Source organism: Hoplias malabaricus, chromosome 11 (assembly GCF_029633855.1).
Source record: "Hoplias malabaricus isolate fHopMal1 chromosome 11, fHopMal1.hap1, whole genome shotgun sequence".
Taxonomy (NCBI): Eukaryota; Metazoa; Chordata; class Actinopteri; order Characiformes; family Erythrinidae; genus Hoplias; species Hoplias malabaricus.
This window is the reverse complement of record NC_089810.1, coordinates 11,919,072-11,938,888: the sequence shown is the minus strand read 5'-3', so window position 1 is coordinate 11,938,888 and position 19,817 is coordinate 11,919,072. Positions and strand designations below refer to the sequence as shown.

General features: G+C 40.0%; 1 protein-coding gene across 1 annotated transcript in view; it reads left to right on the top strand.

Moving 5' to 3' along the window:
• The window catches only part of LOC136709993 (SH2 domain-containing adapter protein F-like), a 52,974-nt gene that overhangs the window by 17,111 nt on the left and 16,046 nt on the right, over positions 1 to 19,817 (top strand). The window contains exon 4 of the mRNA XM_066685598.1: positions 7,882 to 8,046. Coding sequence (XP_066541695.1) covers positions 7,882 to 8,046 — 165 coding nt within the window. The remainder of the gene's footprint in view (positions 1 to 7,881; positions 8,047 to 19,817) is intronic.

Genomic DNA, 19,817 nt, shown 5'->3' with positions numbered 1-19,817 from the left:
AATACATTTACTGCAATGCCAGATTACAATGGATTCATCCCAGATGATTCCTTAACCATCTAAGCCAGGGTGTCCAAAGCACCATAATAGGAATCAATCTCTGGGAAGGTGGAATGCCCCCACCAGACCACTCATCACGTAAGAATACAAGCATAGTGCTGCATACCCAGATATGTGTAGTTGGTGCACTTTAACTGTGAAGTGGTGTTGTATTTGTGGCAGATTGAAAAGGAGTGATTGACTTGGCATGTCACAGAGAAAGTATTTGCTTTCTCTCTCAGTTTGATGGCATTGTCTGTGATTGTTGGGGTGAAATCATGCGGAATTTGTCACTAAAAAATAGGAAAAAAGGGAATAAACATTTAAAAATACTAATAATTGTGAAAATGTTACAACGTGTAATTTCAGTGGTGTTATTGGCTCATTAATAAAATGGCGGTATTAGTGTTTATGACATTAGGACCTCTGGATTCTATCAGTACAAATAAATTAAAAATCAGAATGACTTTGTTTATATCTCAATTTTACTTAATTATACATCAATTTCAAAACCCTTTCATTTCTCTTCTGAAAAATCATTAGAATCTTACTGGGTTTAATAACTGATTCCAGTACAAAACGTTCAGATCGGATCAGGACATTCCTACCAAAAGGTCATGCAAAGGTCAAAGTTAGAGCATGAGTAAGACCCTCTTAGATTTTCCATATTTAGTTCTGCTCTTCCTCACCATTTTAAATAAAAGAAGTGTGGAGCTCTTATCAGCAGACTTACAGGAGGTGCTTAAGGAGATGATTTTCTCTCGAAGGGGCTCCGGATGTATCTGGGTCACTGCCTTCGTTTTTTAAAACCATTTTTCATTTTCACTAGAAAATACGCAGCCCTTCTTTCACTCTGTGATTTCCCACATTCCGTGGCTCTCTCTCTCTCTATATATGTACATTATCCTTCTTTATTTACATATGGAGTTTGAATGGAGCTGTCAACTCTCAAAATATGTGCAGCTAATTGAGATGAATGCACCCCCACAATGAAAGTAAAAATGGCTGGAAGTAGATGGAGAACTTCAGGGTAGAATAGAAAAGTCTTGTGTTTATCAGAGCTGAGAGTAATAGTTATTACCAGGCACTCCGGTATTAAAAGCATTTACCGCTTTACTCCATTAATCTTCATTAAGTGTAGTGAAGGGAGAAGAATTAGCGAGTCTTTGTCTGAGGCCTCCATTGCGCTGGCTTGTGTTGTTGAATTGTTGGGTGTTGTGCTGTGTGTCATAGCAGAGTTTTAATGTCATATTTTAAATTCACTGCTGTGTGGAGCTAAGGGATCCTCAGTCAGAAACAGATATGTGTTCCTGCCGAGGCTCTGCTGGATTGTGTACACTGACTTCACTTAATCACTCATGCTGGAGACTCCTCTTACTCTACTGCACTCTTATTCAAACACACATTCTTATTCTCTCTCTCTCTCTCTCTCTCTCTCTCTCTCCCTCTCTCACACGCACCCACGTACGCACACACACACACACATAGCTGCCATACACCTGCGGTGTCTGGAAATCTGGGAATTTGTGAGATTCATAAGATTGTCAGAAGTGTGTGGGTGTGTTTGCACTCGAAGTTTCCGTAGATATTCTGAACTCAAACACTGCACTGGAGTCCAAGCAACATCTTCACTTTACTTCTGCTTAACTTTGTTCTGTGTGGCAGCACAGATCCTGAACTTGCCTATACGTCTTTAACAGCTGAGCTGTTGCTAAGTTGGACCCTAACAAAACTCCTATTCAAACTTATAAGAAACTGTAGTAGTCAGTATTTTGTTGGTCACATTTTGAAGTAAAAATCAGTTTTCATTCTCATTAAATCATTTCAAAGACAAGATATTTAGAGGTGACATAATATACTTTTCCGGTTAACAGTTTCTTGGCATTTTAATTAAATATCCATGACTGGGACGAAGCATCATGGCATCATTCTCTTCTGGTCTAAACAGCCCTGAATGGCCAGGTGGAGTGCCTGTTTCTTTAAATGGTACCAAGTCTACAGCTTGGCACAACCCGGCATGAGGTACAGAAGCACTTGTGTTTGCTGTTTTTGCTCAGTTCTCTTAATTCCTTAGCAGTCATGTTCACCATTTCCATTCAGTTCTTACTTCTCTGCAGTTTAACCCTAACTTTGGATTCTGATATAAACATTGGTCCAGGGCTGTGATTGGAGATGTTCAGATGACAAGGTGTTTGATTCATCAGAATATCTCCAATCCAGTTTTGTGAGCCAAATATTAGAAGAGGAGCTCATATTATCCCATGTTTTCTCACTTCATGCAAAAAAAACCTGGACTAATTGGAGTCTGTTGAATTATAAAACCCACTACAGTCCCAATGCCATTAGTTGGTACTGCAGCACTCCTGAGAATGCAGCTCTTCTGCAACACAGCACTATGCTAAGGGGGCTTTATACCCCCATTGCCCCTGCTGGCCATTCAGTTTGATGTACTTAGTCTCATGTGTGGCTGCTCCAGAGTGTCCCAGTCTACTGCCACTTCTTTGGTATGGATATTATACAAGCTGAATGTGCATGAAGGGAACATCTGTGTCCACAATAGGGACACCTTAAATTAGCTGAACTCACATACAAATGTTTGGAAAAATGGGGTGAAACCTATTCATTCAAACCTTATTATTTAGGCCTATGCCTCTTTTTGCCTAGGGATTGGGTGCTTCGGTTCTCTTTGGGAAAGAGGGGTATGGCCAAGGGGGAGGGTTTAAACTGTTTTAAACAGTTTTTCATAGTTCAAACGAAGGGCTATGAATGCCTTGTGAATCAGAGGCAAGATTGTGGTGCAAATAACCAAAGACAGCCTTTAATAAAATATGAGGGTTAGCGGTAAAATTAAGAAAGGGGATTCACCAGTGTCCTTTCACTACTACTTCTATTTATATACTTCTCCTACTACACTTCAGCTTTTATTACTGCTGCTACTAATACTATGACAATTACTTTTGCTGCTGCTAGTACCACAGCTACCAGTAATAGGGAAATATAATTGTGGTGCAGATGGTTATGCTTAAAGAATAGAGCACAGATTGCCTCCTTTTAAAAGCATCAGCTTTCAGTGCTCTAGTGCTAAGAGAATTTTTCATTCTCTCTGCTCAGTCATTGTGTGCTGATAACCTTACTGATAAACTTCTATCATCTCTCTCCCTCACACACACACACACACACACATACGCATACACATGTGTTTGTGATAGTGTTGATCCCCTGACTCTGGACTACAGAGGTTATTGAGTCCTTATCTTCACATACACACATTGACAGTCTCCGTTGCCACATCCCACAAACATCTCTCTCCTACACCCTCCCCCACACACACAGACACACACACACACACACACACACACACCTGCATGAACTTTATTACTTCTGAGAGATCCTAGCATTAGAGTTGCTAGAGCTGCAGCAGGTTTTGGAACATATGTTGGATTTTTTTTCTTTCTTTTCCATTTAGCATTTAATTGTTGCAGCCAGGAATGAAATGTCAAATGCTGAAAGCTTTTTGTATGGTAATGAACCGTCATACATCACTCAACACCCACTTGGTTTGAATTAGTGTGCAATCAGCAGGCTGCATTAGGCAGAGCCAAGTCAAGAGCCACTCTTGTGTGAACAAGTGTTTCTCTTATTTACAATATGATATTGGTAATCAGCGATAAGAATAGTGATTACCTTATTTGAATAATATATTCCGACTAATCTCTGTACGGTGGCGGAATGTAGAACATTGCGGTCAACCACTTGTAGTCACCTGATCATCCAAAGGTATTGATAGGGAGTTTGTTCCTTTTTTTTTCTTTTTGCAGTAAATGCAGATTCTCTCTTATGATGGATTTTTAAGGCATTTAGCCATGGGAGCATTACTGTGTTCAGTGATTAGTGTTGGATGATTAGTGCTGGATCACACATAGTACTCCGGCTCGTCCAAGATGTATTTGATGGAGCTCCATCACATCTGCAGCACAGTGTTAGGGTGCTTCATACCCCTCTAGTAGAGATGGCCACATTAGGGTCAGCTACTCAAGAGTTTCCAAGAGAGTCTTGTTGCTCTGTGCTCTTCCATTGGTGTTATACAATCTATGTATTTTGACATACATTCAGCACTGAATTCATCACTGTTACATTAAATCATTCAAATGCCAAAGAACTGTGTCTTCTGTTTCCACTTCTTTCATCGTGGCATATCACTATTAGATTTTCTTTTAGCACATCATCATAATGTGACTACATTATTTCAGTGGCTAATAAAATCCCTATCGGACTTCTCAGACTCAGCCAAGCTTAAGCCTGTTAACATCAGACCATTATTTTTTTTTTTCCTCCTTCATCTTCTTTTCTATCCTGTTAAATCTTGTCCAAGTCTCGTAATTAAGACTCTGTCAGGCATGAATGAGGGTGTGAAATAGAGAACGCTCTGCAACCGACTGTGTCCTACATCTGGATTACACGACCAGTTCTGCAGCTCATCCAGATCAGGCTCAAACCAGGACAGGACAGCATAACATAACGTCCCTCTTCCTCCACTCAGCTTTTTGCCTCAAGGGAGTTTTGGGAACATACAGCAGGCATTTTATCCATGCAGGGTCTGTCCCAACTGGCATTGAGCTGCTGATTGGTTCAGGGAAAGGACAGAGTGTCATATTCAGGGTAAGGCTAGTGATCTACATAACTCTCAAAGCCACAGCAGAGAGCTCAGCCAAAGTTCAGCATGATGTTCCGAATGTGAGGAGCTTTACATCCAGTCCAAGCTTATGTTCAGAATCTGTTAGTGGTATGTAAACATTATTACGTTTGGCTGAACCATGTTAGACACACACAGAATGCACACACACACAAAAATGAATAAAATATAAGTAATAATAATAGTAGTAGTAGTAGTAAATATAGTAATAATAATAATAATAATAATAGTAAACTCTGGGTACGTTGGAGGAACACCAATGAACACTGGCCAAAAACACTGGCTTTTTAAAATTATTGCATAACATTGTTTCCAGTTTACTGTGCTACTAACAGAGAAAGACTGTTGTGATTAATTAAAATTAATAGATCCTAATTAAAAAACAATAATAAATAATAATTTTATTATGTTTATTAACTATTCTAATACTAGGTTTATTACACATCAAAATAAGGCTAGTGTATCTATTCTAATATGTTTAATTTCCTCACAAATAATAATAATAAAAAAGTTCCCAATAAATGATTAATGCTTAATTATGTTACTGTAACAGCACGACACTTTCTGATTCTGAAAGGCATTTTGCTTATTTGAGGGCGGCACGGTGGCGCAGCAGGTAGTGTCGCAGTCACACAGCTCCAGGGACCTGGAGGTTGTGGGTTCGATTCCCACTCCGGATGACTGTCTGTGAGGAGTTGGTGTGTTCGTGTCCGTGTGGGTTTCCTCCGGGTGCTCCGGTTTCCTCCCACAGTCCAAAAACACACGTTGGTAGGTGGATTGGCGACTCGAAAGTGTCCGTAGGTGTGAGTGTGTGAGTGAATGTGTGTGTGTGTCTGTGTTGCCCTGTGAAGGACCTCCAGGTAGGCTCTGGCCCCACTGCGACCCTGAATTGGATAAGCGCTTACAGATAATGAATGAATGAATGAATTTTGCTTATTTTAGTGTTTAACCTAGGAACTGACGCTGAAAAGATTGCAGTTGATGCCATGGTCTCTCTAATGGTATCTCCAAAGTCATAGCAGACCCAACCTCTGCAGTCTCACAAACATTATTGATACAGTGCACTTTCTGGCAAAATTAGCTGAACTAATTTCTGAACAAACTGGACCTTAACCTACTGAGTACAAAAGTACCCCCCTATAGTGTAGTACATAGGTTAGTTTGTGCCCTTTCCTCCCACACTGGAGAAGACTACATTTCTGCTTCATAGCGGCAAGGCCAGTCGTCTCTCAAAAGGCAGCAAATCTAAATAAAGGCTTTACTTAAAAGCAACATCTTGTTGAAAGATGTTGTTTGAAAGACTGCCACTTGATTCACTCCACCTGCAGTGGGGAGAAGCAAAAGTGTGACAGTTCATCTCATTACTATTTCAGCTTAGCTGCCACTGCCCTGCACGAATTGACTTCTCAGTCTTTCTGCGGGGGAAAAAGTGCAGAGCTCCCCTCTCCCAAAACAATTACACACTAATCTGCAATGGTGGATGAGAATTAGCGCTTTAGTCAGGCTGCTGGCAGCCCCCAGCCTCACCCGGCTAGAAGAACTTATAATATTAGCCTTCAGAACCGCTGACCTCTCTCTGACTGGCTAGCTCTGTCCTGCTCCAGCAGGGAGGAGATAACCGCTGTCATCCTGAGCGAGCTGTTCTCTAACAATGGCCGTCATGACCGTCAGTGTGATAATAGCGTGGGCCAGGATTGCTGACAATAGAGTTCAGCCTCGCTCCTCACCACACGCCATATAGATCCATTTATTTACATACGCTATGGCGCTGCCACCACCGTGCCCCTCAGCGGGACAAGGACAAGTCCATAACTCGCTGTTTAGAAGCTTGCTATGGAGGAGTCACTTGATCAGCCTGTAAAACACAGTGCAGTTCAATACTGCAGTAAACCAACCAGCAGCTTTATTTCACCTTCAACAGCAGTTCTGTTATTTCTTGTAACATCCTGGAGGTTGACAATGCTGAGTGGGTAGCTTGTGTAAGTTTTTGCTTCCATAACCTGTAGAATGTTAAATGATAACTATAATTAAATATGGATAGCAAATAAAGGAGAGTCTACAGGAGTATTGTTCTTAAATTAGTGTTTTATTCACAGTGACTTTAACCATGTGAATTGTGTATTGTGTGATAATCAGTTTTAAGGAATGGGAAAGAAAGAAAGAAAAGAAATGGGGGGAAATTGTGAGTTTCACATATTAGAGTCTGAGTGAGAATGAGAATGAGTGACTTTTATGTCTTTCATCTTTGAGAGTCCAAAGGTGCCTCAGTTCATTCGTCCCCTGCGAAAAGACCAATCAACACAACACTATGGGTCTGAAAGGACATGGACCTGTCAAAAAGAAAGTAAAGGAAATAGATACAAAAGAAGAAAATTTGCAGTTTAAAGAAATAAGTTTTTGTTGTTTCATGACAAAGTAATGTCCCCCAGAGCCGAGACCTAAGCGTCACTGAATATATTTGGGATTACCTGGATGCCAAGGAAAAACCCAATACAATAAACTGCTGTTTCTTGAATCTTGCGTGGAACTGAACATGTGTCTCAGGAGCTCTCTTATGTGTGACTTAGTCTGGCCTGAAGCTCAACAGGACGATGAGTGGCAAATAACAGAAAGAAATGGTTTTCTCTTCGTTTCATTACACAAGAAGTAGTTTTGAGTTCGCTTGACTAGAGATTGTGTATTTCTCCTTTAGACGCCCTCATGCAGCTACTATCACAGTGCTTTGTTTCTTTAATGACTGGTGCAGTGGTGCAGGGAACACATGTAGGGCTCAGTGTTCTGAGACAGATTCAAATAACTCCCACAGTTGATCCAGAATCATGCTCTGGGGGATCTTTATTTTAGTCTCTGATTTTTGTGTTCTTTGTGATATCCTAAAGAGTAAAGACCGCTTCAGTAATTAATGTTGGTTAATCTAATCCAGACATAATCCCACAGTGAAGGAGTGAGAAAATCTGAGAGAGAGAGTCTTTTACAAACTCACCTTTGCTCATTTTCCTTTTTCCAGTTTCCAGATTTCCCTGATTTAACTAACCTCTAGCATTTGCCTTTACTCACTTTCTTGTTCTCTTTCCCCTCCTCTGCTTTTTCTCCTCCCCTTTATCTCTCTTTCTCTCTTGCTCTCTTCCTCTCTCTCTCCGGCCCTGCAGTAGAGATTAAAGTGATAAAGGACCTACCGTGGCCGCCTCCTGTGGGTCAACTCAACACCACTTCCCCATTGGTGGAGGCGGCCGAGGCACCACCTGCTCAGCCAACCCAACCATCCCCCGGACAGAGCAGCTCTACCTCTGTTTGCAGTGATCAACACCACCAGGGTGGGTCTGCCCCTCACCTTCACCCTCCATCCAACCCTTCATCCATCCCTCTGTCCCCACTAACTTCATCAACTGCTCCTTCATTAGCTGTGGACTAAAGGGCATCATCATCCTCCATAAACATTGCTCCAAGTTGTCTTTCATGGGATTGTGTTGAATGAAGGTTTGGACTTGTCTAATGTGAGGTCACTTATTTTACCTTTTTTTTTCCAATTTATTTGAAAGCCTGACCTGAAAGACTGGTAAAGAATCCAGGCAAGATTTGAGTGGCTCGGTGTATGATAAGCCTGATCAAATTCTAATCCCTTGTTTTTACCCTGCTGCATATTACTCACACCATTTGTTGTAAATTTTCAAAAGCTTACAATCAGCTTAAATGTCTGCTGTGTGAAAATGTAAAACAGTCCAAACGCGCTTATTACTTCATGCCAGATTTTCAGTGTCAGTTTAAATACATTCCTTTGTCAACTTAGTTGCAAGTAAATTGCACTGCTAGTAGTAAAATAAATGTATTTTTTAAAGTGACTAGCAGATAGAAACTGCAGTCAGGAAAAGAAAGCAAATTATGGCTGTGGTGTTTGACCCATAAAAATCCTTGTTATACATTGCTTGTAAACTAGGCCGTAACTTATCATTGACAATGCTGTATAAAAACAGCTGTTTTTAGAATTCTGGTCCAGGTTTAGAGTGCAATGCATCCATTATTTAGCTTCTAATATGTTGATGGCACATCCAATATAAGGTTATACCAAAAGAAATTAATAAACTATTTTAAAATAATTTGTAGCCTTTCTAAACTAGTTTAGAGTTTTTCAGCCTTTAATGTACTTGAAATGTGTACATTCTGGCTACATTATCTGCAGGTAAAAAAAATTATATATACAGGAGGTCCTCGGGTTACGTTAGTCCCGAGTTACGATGTTTCGTGGTTACGACACATCTCCCATTTACTGTATAAAGCCTTGTTTCGACTTAAGCGGTTTTGCGTCGTAAACGTCGTAACACGAACTTCATGTGTGGTGTGCGCGGCGGAAGAATACACGGTTACGCGGCTCGGGACCGAGGAGGATAGGTGTTAGGATAGGATAAGTGCTTACAGTATGTTATTTACGTACAGTATGTGCGTATGTTCCGACTTACACCGAAAATCGGTTTACAACGCGACGTAGAAACAGATTAAAGTCGAGGACCCCCTCTATATATAATATGGATTATGGAAAACAATAAAACCAAAAATACCAGAACACCTTTAGTTTTATTTGGTCAGCATAAATGTCACTGTAAATGTCGTATACTGGTTGTGTTATTGCTCGGCAGATGTGAGCACTTTCTGAAAGTAGCTGTGAACATCTGAAGCTCAAATGTTCCAATGAAACTAATGGGGGTTGTGTGATTAATGCTTTTGTTCTTTGGCGAACACCTGCTTCCTCTGAGGCAGAAAATCACCAGGCTTCAGTGTTACTGAAATCAGCTCATTGGTTTTAATGGCACTGGACTGACCTCTCCTTGGATAATTGCAGATGCAGGTGACCTGAGTGTCACTTATCTTTTATTCCCTCTTCCACAATATGCAGAGAACATTTGGTGTTATTGACAGTCAATGGGCCACTTAGAACGGTGTGTGATATTAAATTTGCAGGCGGACCTACTGTTGTGCTTCTAGCATGCAGGGGACATTTCCAGTGATTTCTTTCAAGATGTCTTCATGTAAAACTAAGCTTGTGCATGTAACAATATGTTTGCACAAGCTTCCACACAGTGGTATCCAGCGTGAGTGTGTTTTTAAGACTCAGTGCTTTCATTCATGCCATCTTACTGTCATACCCCAGAGGCTTCAAAGCACAGAAAAAAAGCCCACAAACACAACGTATGGCCTCGACCTTGAACACTACCCTAAATCAAGATTTATGTGGCAAAAAAGCAAGGGGAAGGTATCCATTTCTCTGAGTGATGTGAGGAAATTTAACTGTGCCGGCTGGGTGTAAGTTAACCGTGATTGATCTGGGCCAAAGGCCAGTTCTGGAGATTAGGAGTAAGTTGATCTGCAGCTATCTACTTTCTCAGAGGAATATTTGGGTTAAAGGGTCAATTCACAGTTTTAGTTCACACTGCATCTAATGAAACCCTTTGTTGTTAAGATCACCCGATTATGTGCTTCTCTTTTTTGTTTTTAACCAACAATTTCATGTCATACACGGTTCATAAATACCAAGATTCATCAGGTTATTGCCAGATAAAGCCAATGTACGTATAAGACTAAGGAAACTGATAATGGAAGAAAGATTAGGGAAAGCAATTAGTGCTAATATACACTGATCAGCTACAACATTAAAACCACTGACATGTGAGGCCAATAACATGGATTATCTCATTACAATGTCACCTGTCAAGGGGCAGGATGAAAAGCAGGACAAAATAGGGCTAATAGTATGCAAAGCAACATCTGGAGTACAGTATGTAATACAAAACACACCTGTATGTGGAGTTTAATGTGCTTAAAATGGACAATGCAGGTGGATTTAATGTAATAATTGACTGGTTTATATCAAGGGCTAAACATTTATTGATAGACAGGGCGTATTTTCCAACAAACACAAACCTTTCTGTCATCCCACGAAGCACTGAAGAGGCATGTTTAAATGTGTCTTGCCAATCGACTGCAGGATATGGCTATTTTTGTCTGTTTTGTCCTTTGTTTTCCACTGTAGGTGTGGACTACCCAACCACCCCCCCCCCCTCATTAGCTCAACATGATTTTGGTTTCTGAACATTAGCTGACAGCCCAGAAATTACATCTGCATATAAATGGTGGAGAATCCTTTTGTTTGAGTGGAATGAAAAGCCAGGGTGCTTTTGTTTTCCTAACTGAATGAATTGTAGGTGCTTTCAACTTTTTCCTCCCCTGGCTTACCGTCATCTCTGTGTAGAATGAAAAGCAATATCATTAAAAAGATTTCCCGATTTCATTACCGGAGCTAAACTGCAGGGCCTTGGCCTGTGGAGCTTAGCTTTGCTTTTGTCTGGGGTTAGATTCATCTGATACAGGATGGGGCTGCTTTAATCCAGTAGAGAGTTAGGAGCTGCAAAATAATTTAAGACCTCATTCAGGAGGGGTCGGTTTAAATGTTTCTTTCATCGTTGTGAGAAATGTAAACGGCATTATTTTGCTGCTCATTTAGAAAGGGCCTGCTTGAATATGAAGGATGTTTTTTTTGCAATCTGGACAGGAATGCGGAACTCTCCGTTATCTGCCCTTCACCTGCCTGTTCTCCATTTGACGTGAGGCATTTTTGCCTGATGTGCTCAGCATAGCAATGAGAGGGTGACTTGTTAATCATGTCAGCTGTCAGATGGGAAAACTTAATTGCAACCCTGTAATACTGCGCTGAATTACGAATGGCCTTCCCTACTGAGTAGTGCACTTGTTTGATGGAAGTGCCATTAGTAAATGAGAATTAATTAGTGGACTTAATTAGTAAATGTTCTCAAGAAGGGTGCTTCATCTCTCTTAGTGTGTCAGTGTGAATATGAGCAATGTGGATACGTCTGACATTTGTGTGTACGCGTGTGTGTGTTTCTGTTTGCTTTCTTTTCTGGTTTTATTTGTCCAGTGAGGTGTGGAGATCGTGTTCACAGCTGGATGCAAAGTCATTGCTTTGGAAAAGCTTGGGAAATCTTGTGCTTTCTGAATGACTCTGTGCTGAAATAAGCCAGGCACTTTAAGAAACCTCTTCATTCTCATTGTAATGTGAAAAAGCATGTTGTCACTGTTATTAATTTCCCAAGAGGTGGAAGAAACTTCTTTAACCTTGTATTTTTGGGCCATTTCCATTGGCTCATTCATTATGAAACTTAAACTCAGTGCAACACCTGTTACAAAACAAGTAACTGGAGTTTTCAGACTGTGCAGAAACCTACAGCTGGCGTATCTACCTTGTAAGATATATGGCCAAAAGGTTTTGGAGGCCTGCTCATCCAGAATTTCTTCTTAATAATGGGTATTAATAGAGTTCATTCCCATTTGCACCAGTAATACATTCCGTTCAATCACATTTAGCCACAGCAGCAGAAATGGGATCAGACCCTGATATGGGGATTTAGAACTCACTGGATCATAACTGAAACCCTGAAAATTAACGGATGAACACTTCAGAATGCAGTTCTACTGATTCACAGCCCAGTACATTTGGGATATTTAGTTGCTTTAAGATCATGTGCAGCTGCTTCAGAGTGGGGGGATCTATAGAAAAGATTCTAGAGAGGTTTTCTCTTTGTACTGGATACATTTTAAAATAGCCGAATACACATTTTAATTAATTCCAAGCAGAATTTGATATTCAGTAATATGGGATTTATTTTTTACTTTTTTTTTTCAAAACATAGCCACATTTAATTAAAGAATAATAAAAGAAAAACAATTATTTAAGCTTTTATTTTCTCAGAAGATTGATTTCCATTTCAGCTGAATCCATTAACTCTGGGTGGTGATGTTAGTCTCTGACTGGTGCCTCGTGGATATAGTGCTGATGACCTGACCTTATCTCCACTAAGCTGGAAGAAGGCTCTGGTGGGTGGGGCTTTCACCTGTCAGTCATTTTTTGAATGACACCTTGATCTGATAAAAAAATTCCACATACACACAGTCATGTACACTCAAAATGAATAAAAATGCTATTATGCACCAACCAGCTGTATTTTCATTTTCTTTCTTTCTTTCTTTCTTTCTTTCTTTCTTTCTTTCTTATGTTCATTCTCTCTCTCACATGCACTCTCTCTCTCTCACTCTGCCAATCTTCCGCTTCTTGCTCAATACTGTCCTCAATCTCTTCCACTCTGTGTGTGCCTTGCTGTGGAGAGAAGCAGAAAATAAATCTGTCCGTCTGGGGATGAAATTCAACACAAGTTTAATATGGCTGTCATTTGGGCTATTGTCACAGAGAAGACTGCCAGTCATTCTCCTCACTTCTCCTCCTTTCTTCTCCTCCCCTCTCTTTAATAGAGGCTCACACAGAAATAAAAGAGAGAAAAAGAGTCTGGACTCCAGACGAGAGAGAGAGAGACTCCCCTGTGTGCTAAAGTATTGTCAGAAATCGAATGATGTTCTGATTTTTTTTTTTAACTGCTACTTAGAAACATGAGATAAAGGTGGTCATTCAGGCCTGTTTTTATTATACTATTGATTTGTGAGGTCATGCTCTAACAAGTTGTAATCCAAAAAAATAAATAAAAGCTTGGATTCCAAGAGGAACACAGGAAGCCCACCTCACAAGGTACAGAAGACAACCCAGGCCTCTGTGTTGAACCTGTAGTGTCCTTTTAGTGTTCACACTGGGAATATGAAGGAGAAGGATGTATAATACATATTTCACACTGTTGAAATATGAAGTATGACATGTTAAATGTTGAAGTCATCAGTCACAAGTATTACTTAATGGAAGTTGAAGACAGAAGCTAAGTTAGCATGACTTTAATATGTTAATTCCATAAATAATTTCTGCAGACAATGTTCTTAGGAAAGATATAGATATTGAGAAATCAATGAGCAGTAAACTAACAAAAGCTACAACAAAGAGGAAAGCTCTAGCTCCCCTTGAGGGCCTCCACTCTAACTAGAACATGGTGGTATGTACAAGAGTGAGTGCAAGAGACTTCAATCATAAAGCAGGTTCAAGTTTGTGTAAACACTGTGCTGAAATTTATTATTGTTACTGGATTATTAAAATGATAAGCATATCCTTTCTCAACCAATACTGCAAAATGTACTACTACTTAAATAATTGTGCTAAATTGAGCTGGATGAAGAAGACAGAGGTTCTACTTCTGATACAGACACTACTGATCAACAGGATTGGCATTTGATAGAACAGCCTTTTGCCACACAGGGTATCTTACAAAGTAAGTAGGGAATCTCTCACTACTGACTTAACCTACCTAAAGTCACACAAAGTGTGTGCGCTACACTACAAGAGCAAAGTGTTACAAAAGTAAACATGTTGTCCAGCAGCCAATACAAGGCTAGGGTTGGTTTGTGTACCGAAGTGTGTACACAAGACATCTGATCTCAAATACGTGACTGACTCAAAGCATGGAAGTACATGCTGATTGGACATGCTGTCGTCAAGGTTACAGCTGTTCTTGGGTCTAGGTTGGAGTAGGGCAACCGCTGAAGGTCAGGTGAGGTTGGGAGTGGTGAGATGTAGCCAGTGTCATTTACTCATCACTTTTGGAACACAACCAGCCAGATTCTCTTAAGTGTCCAAATGCTTTTACTGGCAGCATTATTCTATAAGGCCCCATTGGAGCCGGATTAAGTTTATTTGAAGAGGTACAGTAATTGACACAGTAATTTATCCAGTGTGAACCTGTGGTGTGTGCGGTGTTTATATAAACCCCAGGAAAGATGGGACACTTCCCAAAACTGAAATATGTAGTTTATTAATTTACTTGAACATTTAATTAACTGATAAAAGGACAAAGAAAAGGTTTTTGGTGTTTTAAGACATGAACCTATATCTTTTTGGTAAAAAAACAAGTTTAGAAATTGATTCCTGCTGCAAAATCAATTAATTATACTTTTTATTTATTTGTGAACTGAATTTATGAATTGTTAGTTTTTGGAAATGTAATTTTTGCCCATTCTTGCTGTATACAAGGCTTAGCCTGCTCAACAGTCTGTTTGCTGTTGTCAGAGACTGATGTTGTCTGCTATATGATATATGAGGATCACACATGCTGTGGGCACTGACATGCCCCTCTTGCCGTCACAGAGGCTGTTTATTGCACTCTTTCTTGATAACTGTCTGGATGGTGTTTTTCGTCTTTGGCACATTATGTCGTTGGACTCATCTGCCCACAGAACATTTTTCTAATGTATATTTCACATGAATTCAGACTCAGAACCTGCCAGCATTTCTGCGTAAAATTAATACATGGCTTTCTCTTTGCATGATACAGTTTCAGGTTCCATGTCTTGATGCAGTAGCAGAATGTGATAAATGACCATGGTTTTCCAGAGTACTCTCAAGCCCTTATGGCTATGTACCTCATGGAAGGATGACAATTTCTCAAACAAAACCACCCCAGGCCTTCATGGTCATGGACATGCAGCACCTGTGACTCCCTGAAAATTGTTTTATATTATGAACTGCAAACTTGCTGATTCTGTTTGAACTGGTTGAACATTCTCTTACAAATGTTGGGATAAAGTGATGAGCAACAGTTTATTTTTTTGCTTGCTAAGAGAGAGCAATTTGTGAATGCTCGTTTTTATTATATAAATATATTTACCCAGTTATACTGTAATGCTTCAACACATTGTGTAGTGTTTACAGTCTGACAGTGATAATTTTGAATGGTCCTCTATTATTGGCTGGACCCAGAGCTCCTAATGGTAGTCCTGTGCCAATCTGCCTAGTGCTAGTGAAATAACAAACCTCATAATAGATGAGTCATGGCTGTTAGGGCTGTGAAGAATGTGGCGATATGTTACATATGGGAAACAGGTCACATACAGGGGATATGATTTGATATATTGTGATGTATTGCAATATTTTGGGCAAGGCGATATATTGCAATTTTTAGTAAAAGTGACATGGTTTAAGACACAAACCACCATAAGCGTAAAATCTGTGTGGATAACGATGCACTTTTTCTATTAATCAGAACAGAGGGAGATCCATGTGCAACACTGATTTCTATTTATTTTTACTTAACCGTCTGGGGACAAACAACGTGCCGGAGCGTCAATGACCATTCATGTTTCTATTAATATCTTAGTGATAGCACAGCGCAGAAATACAGTTCAAACACTCTGTGAATGTGCAGAAACTGCTCTTTCGATTACATGTTATCGTGACTGTACACGATACTGTACATTCCGAGTTACAAGCCCATGTATAAGCTTAAGACACGCCTCCTCTGCCACTCGCCGTGTCTAACTGGTGGATTCGCTTGTTTTTAAGACTCTGATAAAACTATTTCAATCACCAAAACAATTCATCCACACGAGTAAACGAATGTTTTGATAAGAAATATAAAGATTATCTAAAATCGGATTTAAGTTTTTCAGAGTAAGAGACAGATTGTCTCTTCATAACATGCTCTAGGTCACATGGGCCTCTCTTAACGGGCAATATATTATAATACAAGTACTTTTAAGACGAATTTCAGAAAATTGAGAAAATGTCCTTAGACCACAAAGGGTTAAATAATTTTACGTAAATAACTGCAAGCACTTTCTGTCTCAAGTAGTTAATAAAAAGAAAATGCATAGTTTCTTTAACATTCAACATAACTCTACTTCTTAAGCAATTGGAAGAAAGGAATTTAAATGTAAAATGTCTCAAAAGAAATTTGTTTGAATTAGTCCTTAAGAAAAATGTATGTAGTTTGCATTGACTTCTTTTTGTGGAATCCAAAATAAGCCAAAACTTGGCTGTGTATACTGCAGAGGTCGGTCTAGGTCTATTAGTTTTAGCCAAACTGGGGCAGTACACTCAGATTGATTTGCTAATGCTCATATTAACATTGCGCCCGTAAATGGTAGGTGTTATTTTGGTTTTTTGCTCCTGGGGCTCCCCTGATTTAATTCATATTTACAGCACTGTACTGAAGGGAATGGTATTGAGGGGGTGGTATCCTACCCTCCTCCAAAAGCTGCAGTGCTGAGCCAAGAGTAGCAGTGACACAGACACTGTTCTCCTATTACAGGTCAGTGAAGCACCACAAAGTTTCAGAAACTGCCATTTTAAGGTAAAAATATTACATAGTGTTCCTTTAAGTCTCTTGTTTACCAAGTCGTGGAGTACAACAGTGCACTCTAGCGGTTGGGAGTTTAAACACAACACAAAATCAACCACTATCTGCCACAAATCTTTGCATGAAAACCGTTCATTAAAATCGATACTGTGTTTTTGATAATTGATGCAGTATTGCAAAACACAAATATGTGATAATGTATTACTATATTTATACAGCCCTAATGACTGTGTGGTGTGTTAGTGAGTGTGATGTCTGTGGTGTAACACTCATATGAACATTGTACCTGTGACCTTTTTATTCATTCTGTAGGATTTCTTTGGCCTGTAAATCGTCCAGATTAATCCTCAAATTTTAATACAGATATTCTTTGATTAAACAATGTAGCTTTTGCAGAGTCTGCCACTGTGTTGTTAAAGATGCTTATGTAGTTACCCTGGTGATGTTTCTGCCCTGTGGGCACAGGTCAGCTGAAAGATGTTGAGATAATATCTTTTCTCAACGTCAACCAACTGTCGAAATATGGTTGGATTTGGAAGATTTTTATGTGTATTTTTCCTGATGTCCATGCGACATCCTCACCCAAAATCACCAAGTAAATTTTGGCTCTTTTTTATGGCAAAGCCATGAAATCTCTAGGCATATGAAAATGGAAACTGCATCCAAATTTTTTAGCGAATTTTTTGTTGTAACACGGGCAACACCGTGGTGCAGCAGGTAGTGTCGCAGTCACACAGCTCCAGGGACCTGGTGGTTGTGGGTTCGATTCCCGCTCCGGGTGACTGTCTGTGCGGAGTTTGGTGTGTTCTCCCTGTGTCTGCGTGGGTTTCCTCCGGGTGTTCCGGTTTCCTCCCACAGTCCAAAAACACGTTGGTAGGTGGATTGATGACTCAAAAGTGACCGTAGGTGAGAGTGTGTGAGTGGCTGTGTGAGTGTTTGTGTTGCCCTATGAAGGACTGGCGCCCCCTCCAGGGTGTATTCCCGTCTTGCGCCCAGTGATTCCAGGTAGGCTCTGGACCAACCGTGACCCTGATTTCGATAAGCGGTTACAGATAATGGATGGATGGATGGATAGTTGTAACACCAACCAAAATTCAGCCTACCGTTTAAAATGTCTCCAATTTCAAGTTGCACTTCAACATTATGTTCACAACCAAAATCTCGCATAAGTTTTTAATGTTGAAAACTGGTTATTTAGTTCGTGATGTCGTGACCAGAATCCAATAAAAAAATACATCACATCAATGTTGCGTGCCTGCTTTTTGGCTCTCAGCATGCCTAGCAGCCCCATCAGCCAGTTTAGCGGGGTATTTTGCAGGGTTTATAAGGTTGTTTGGGGTTGTTCATGTCAAGGAGGGCTGTTATTTATGTTTTGGGTGATGTATGTGTGTCTGTGTCTTGCGTATAATCATTGACACAGGCAGAGGCAGTATCCACCATCTGGGAGACTTGTGTGGTGGATAAGGCTCTGCCAGTCTTCATGGTCATATGTCAAGCCCAAATACTGCTTGGATGCTTGGTCTGTTAGTAAAGAGCATTAGAGGTAGTATGGCTGTGTCACGTTTCTCCTTTCACATTATATTTGAGATTAGTGCTATTAATGTGCATCAACCAGCACCCTCCCCCTCTTCTATCTGTCTGTTGTGGGGGCTTATATTGTCATTTGACAGCTATGACAGGGCCAAGGAGTTGAAAACAGCTTTGCTAGAAACGTTTCCATGGCAACTGAATAATCGCTATAAACATACCATGCACACACTAAACAAGTCAATCTATGTCTACATTAGCTTCACTGTAACAAAATATGCAAACACAGCCATCACACAGTGGTTAGACATAATTAGAACAACTATAATTTCTCGTTGGGTATTGTGCAGGTTATACATAATGTATTCACAGTTTATATTCACATTATGTTGACAAGCTCAATGTACTTTATGGGGAAATAACACCGATTTTTTTTGCCAGTGATGGCGATGAGGTTTAGGCAGCCCCCTAGTGATAAGTATTGCTAAAACATGAACACTACATGGTCAGAAAGTTGTGAATAGCTGCTCATACAAAAACTGAACTCAACAGCAGGCAGCGGATCCATACCCCACTAGCTTACACTTGGCATTGAGCATGTTTACCCAAACAGTTCAGCCCTAATGTGAATTTCCCACAATTCATTTCCTGTAGAAGGTTTTGGAGCCCAGTGGACAGAGCCCAGGGCTAAATGCTGAGACAGAGGGTGTGTGGTGTTGAAGTGTGAGGGTGTGATGTCCTACAGTAAGCTGAGAGTGTGTTCCACAGCCTTCCACAGCACTAAACGTCGATTAAGTGCCATAAAGATCCAGGGAGCCACGTGTTACACTGTCCATTCAGAGTAATTACAGTGATATAGTTTTAAAAGAGTGCATGATGGGAGAGAGAGACCATGCCTGTGTGCATTACAAATGCAGGCTCTAAGAGAGTGAGAAATGCAAATTTACATGTACAAATCTGTCTGATAACTGTAAGGAAAGCAGAATATGGACGTGCTTCATTAAAAAGACTCAACTTACATTAATAGATTAATCTTATTATTGTTTATAGGATGTAACTGTACTTAACTCCCCTTTGTTCATGCTCAGTACTTAGGAAACACCTTACAGTTATAGAAAAATGGGATTTTAATCCCTAAATATCAAATATTTAATTGCAAATATGCTACATTTTAGATTTCATTTTTTAATTCAAAGGAGATTGAGAGCATTCCCAGTAAACAATTAGCTGTTGATTCAACGTTGAAATAACGTAATGACTGCCGTCTAATCAACGTTCTCTTAAGGTTGAAAATGATAGTTGAAAACACGTCCAAACACAGACATTGAAAAGACGACTATTAGACGTATTTTGGACGTCCATTGACCTTATTAATTGCTCCCAAAATAAATTACTTGTATAAAACGCGTTTTGGACATCCACTGACGGTATCGATTGGTCACCACTTAACTAACTTATTAAGATGGGTTTTGGACGTCCATTGACGT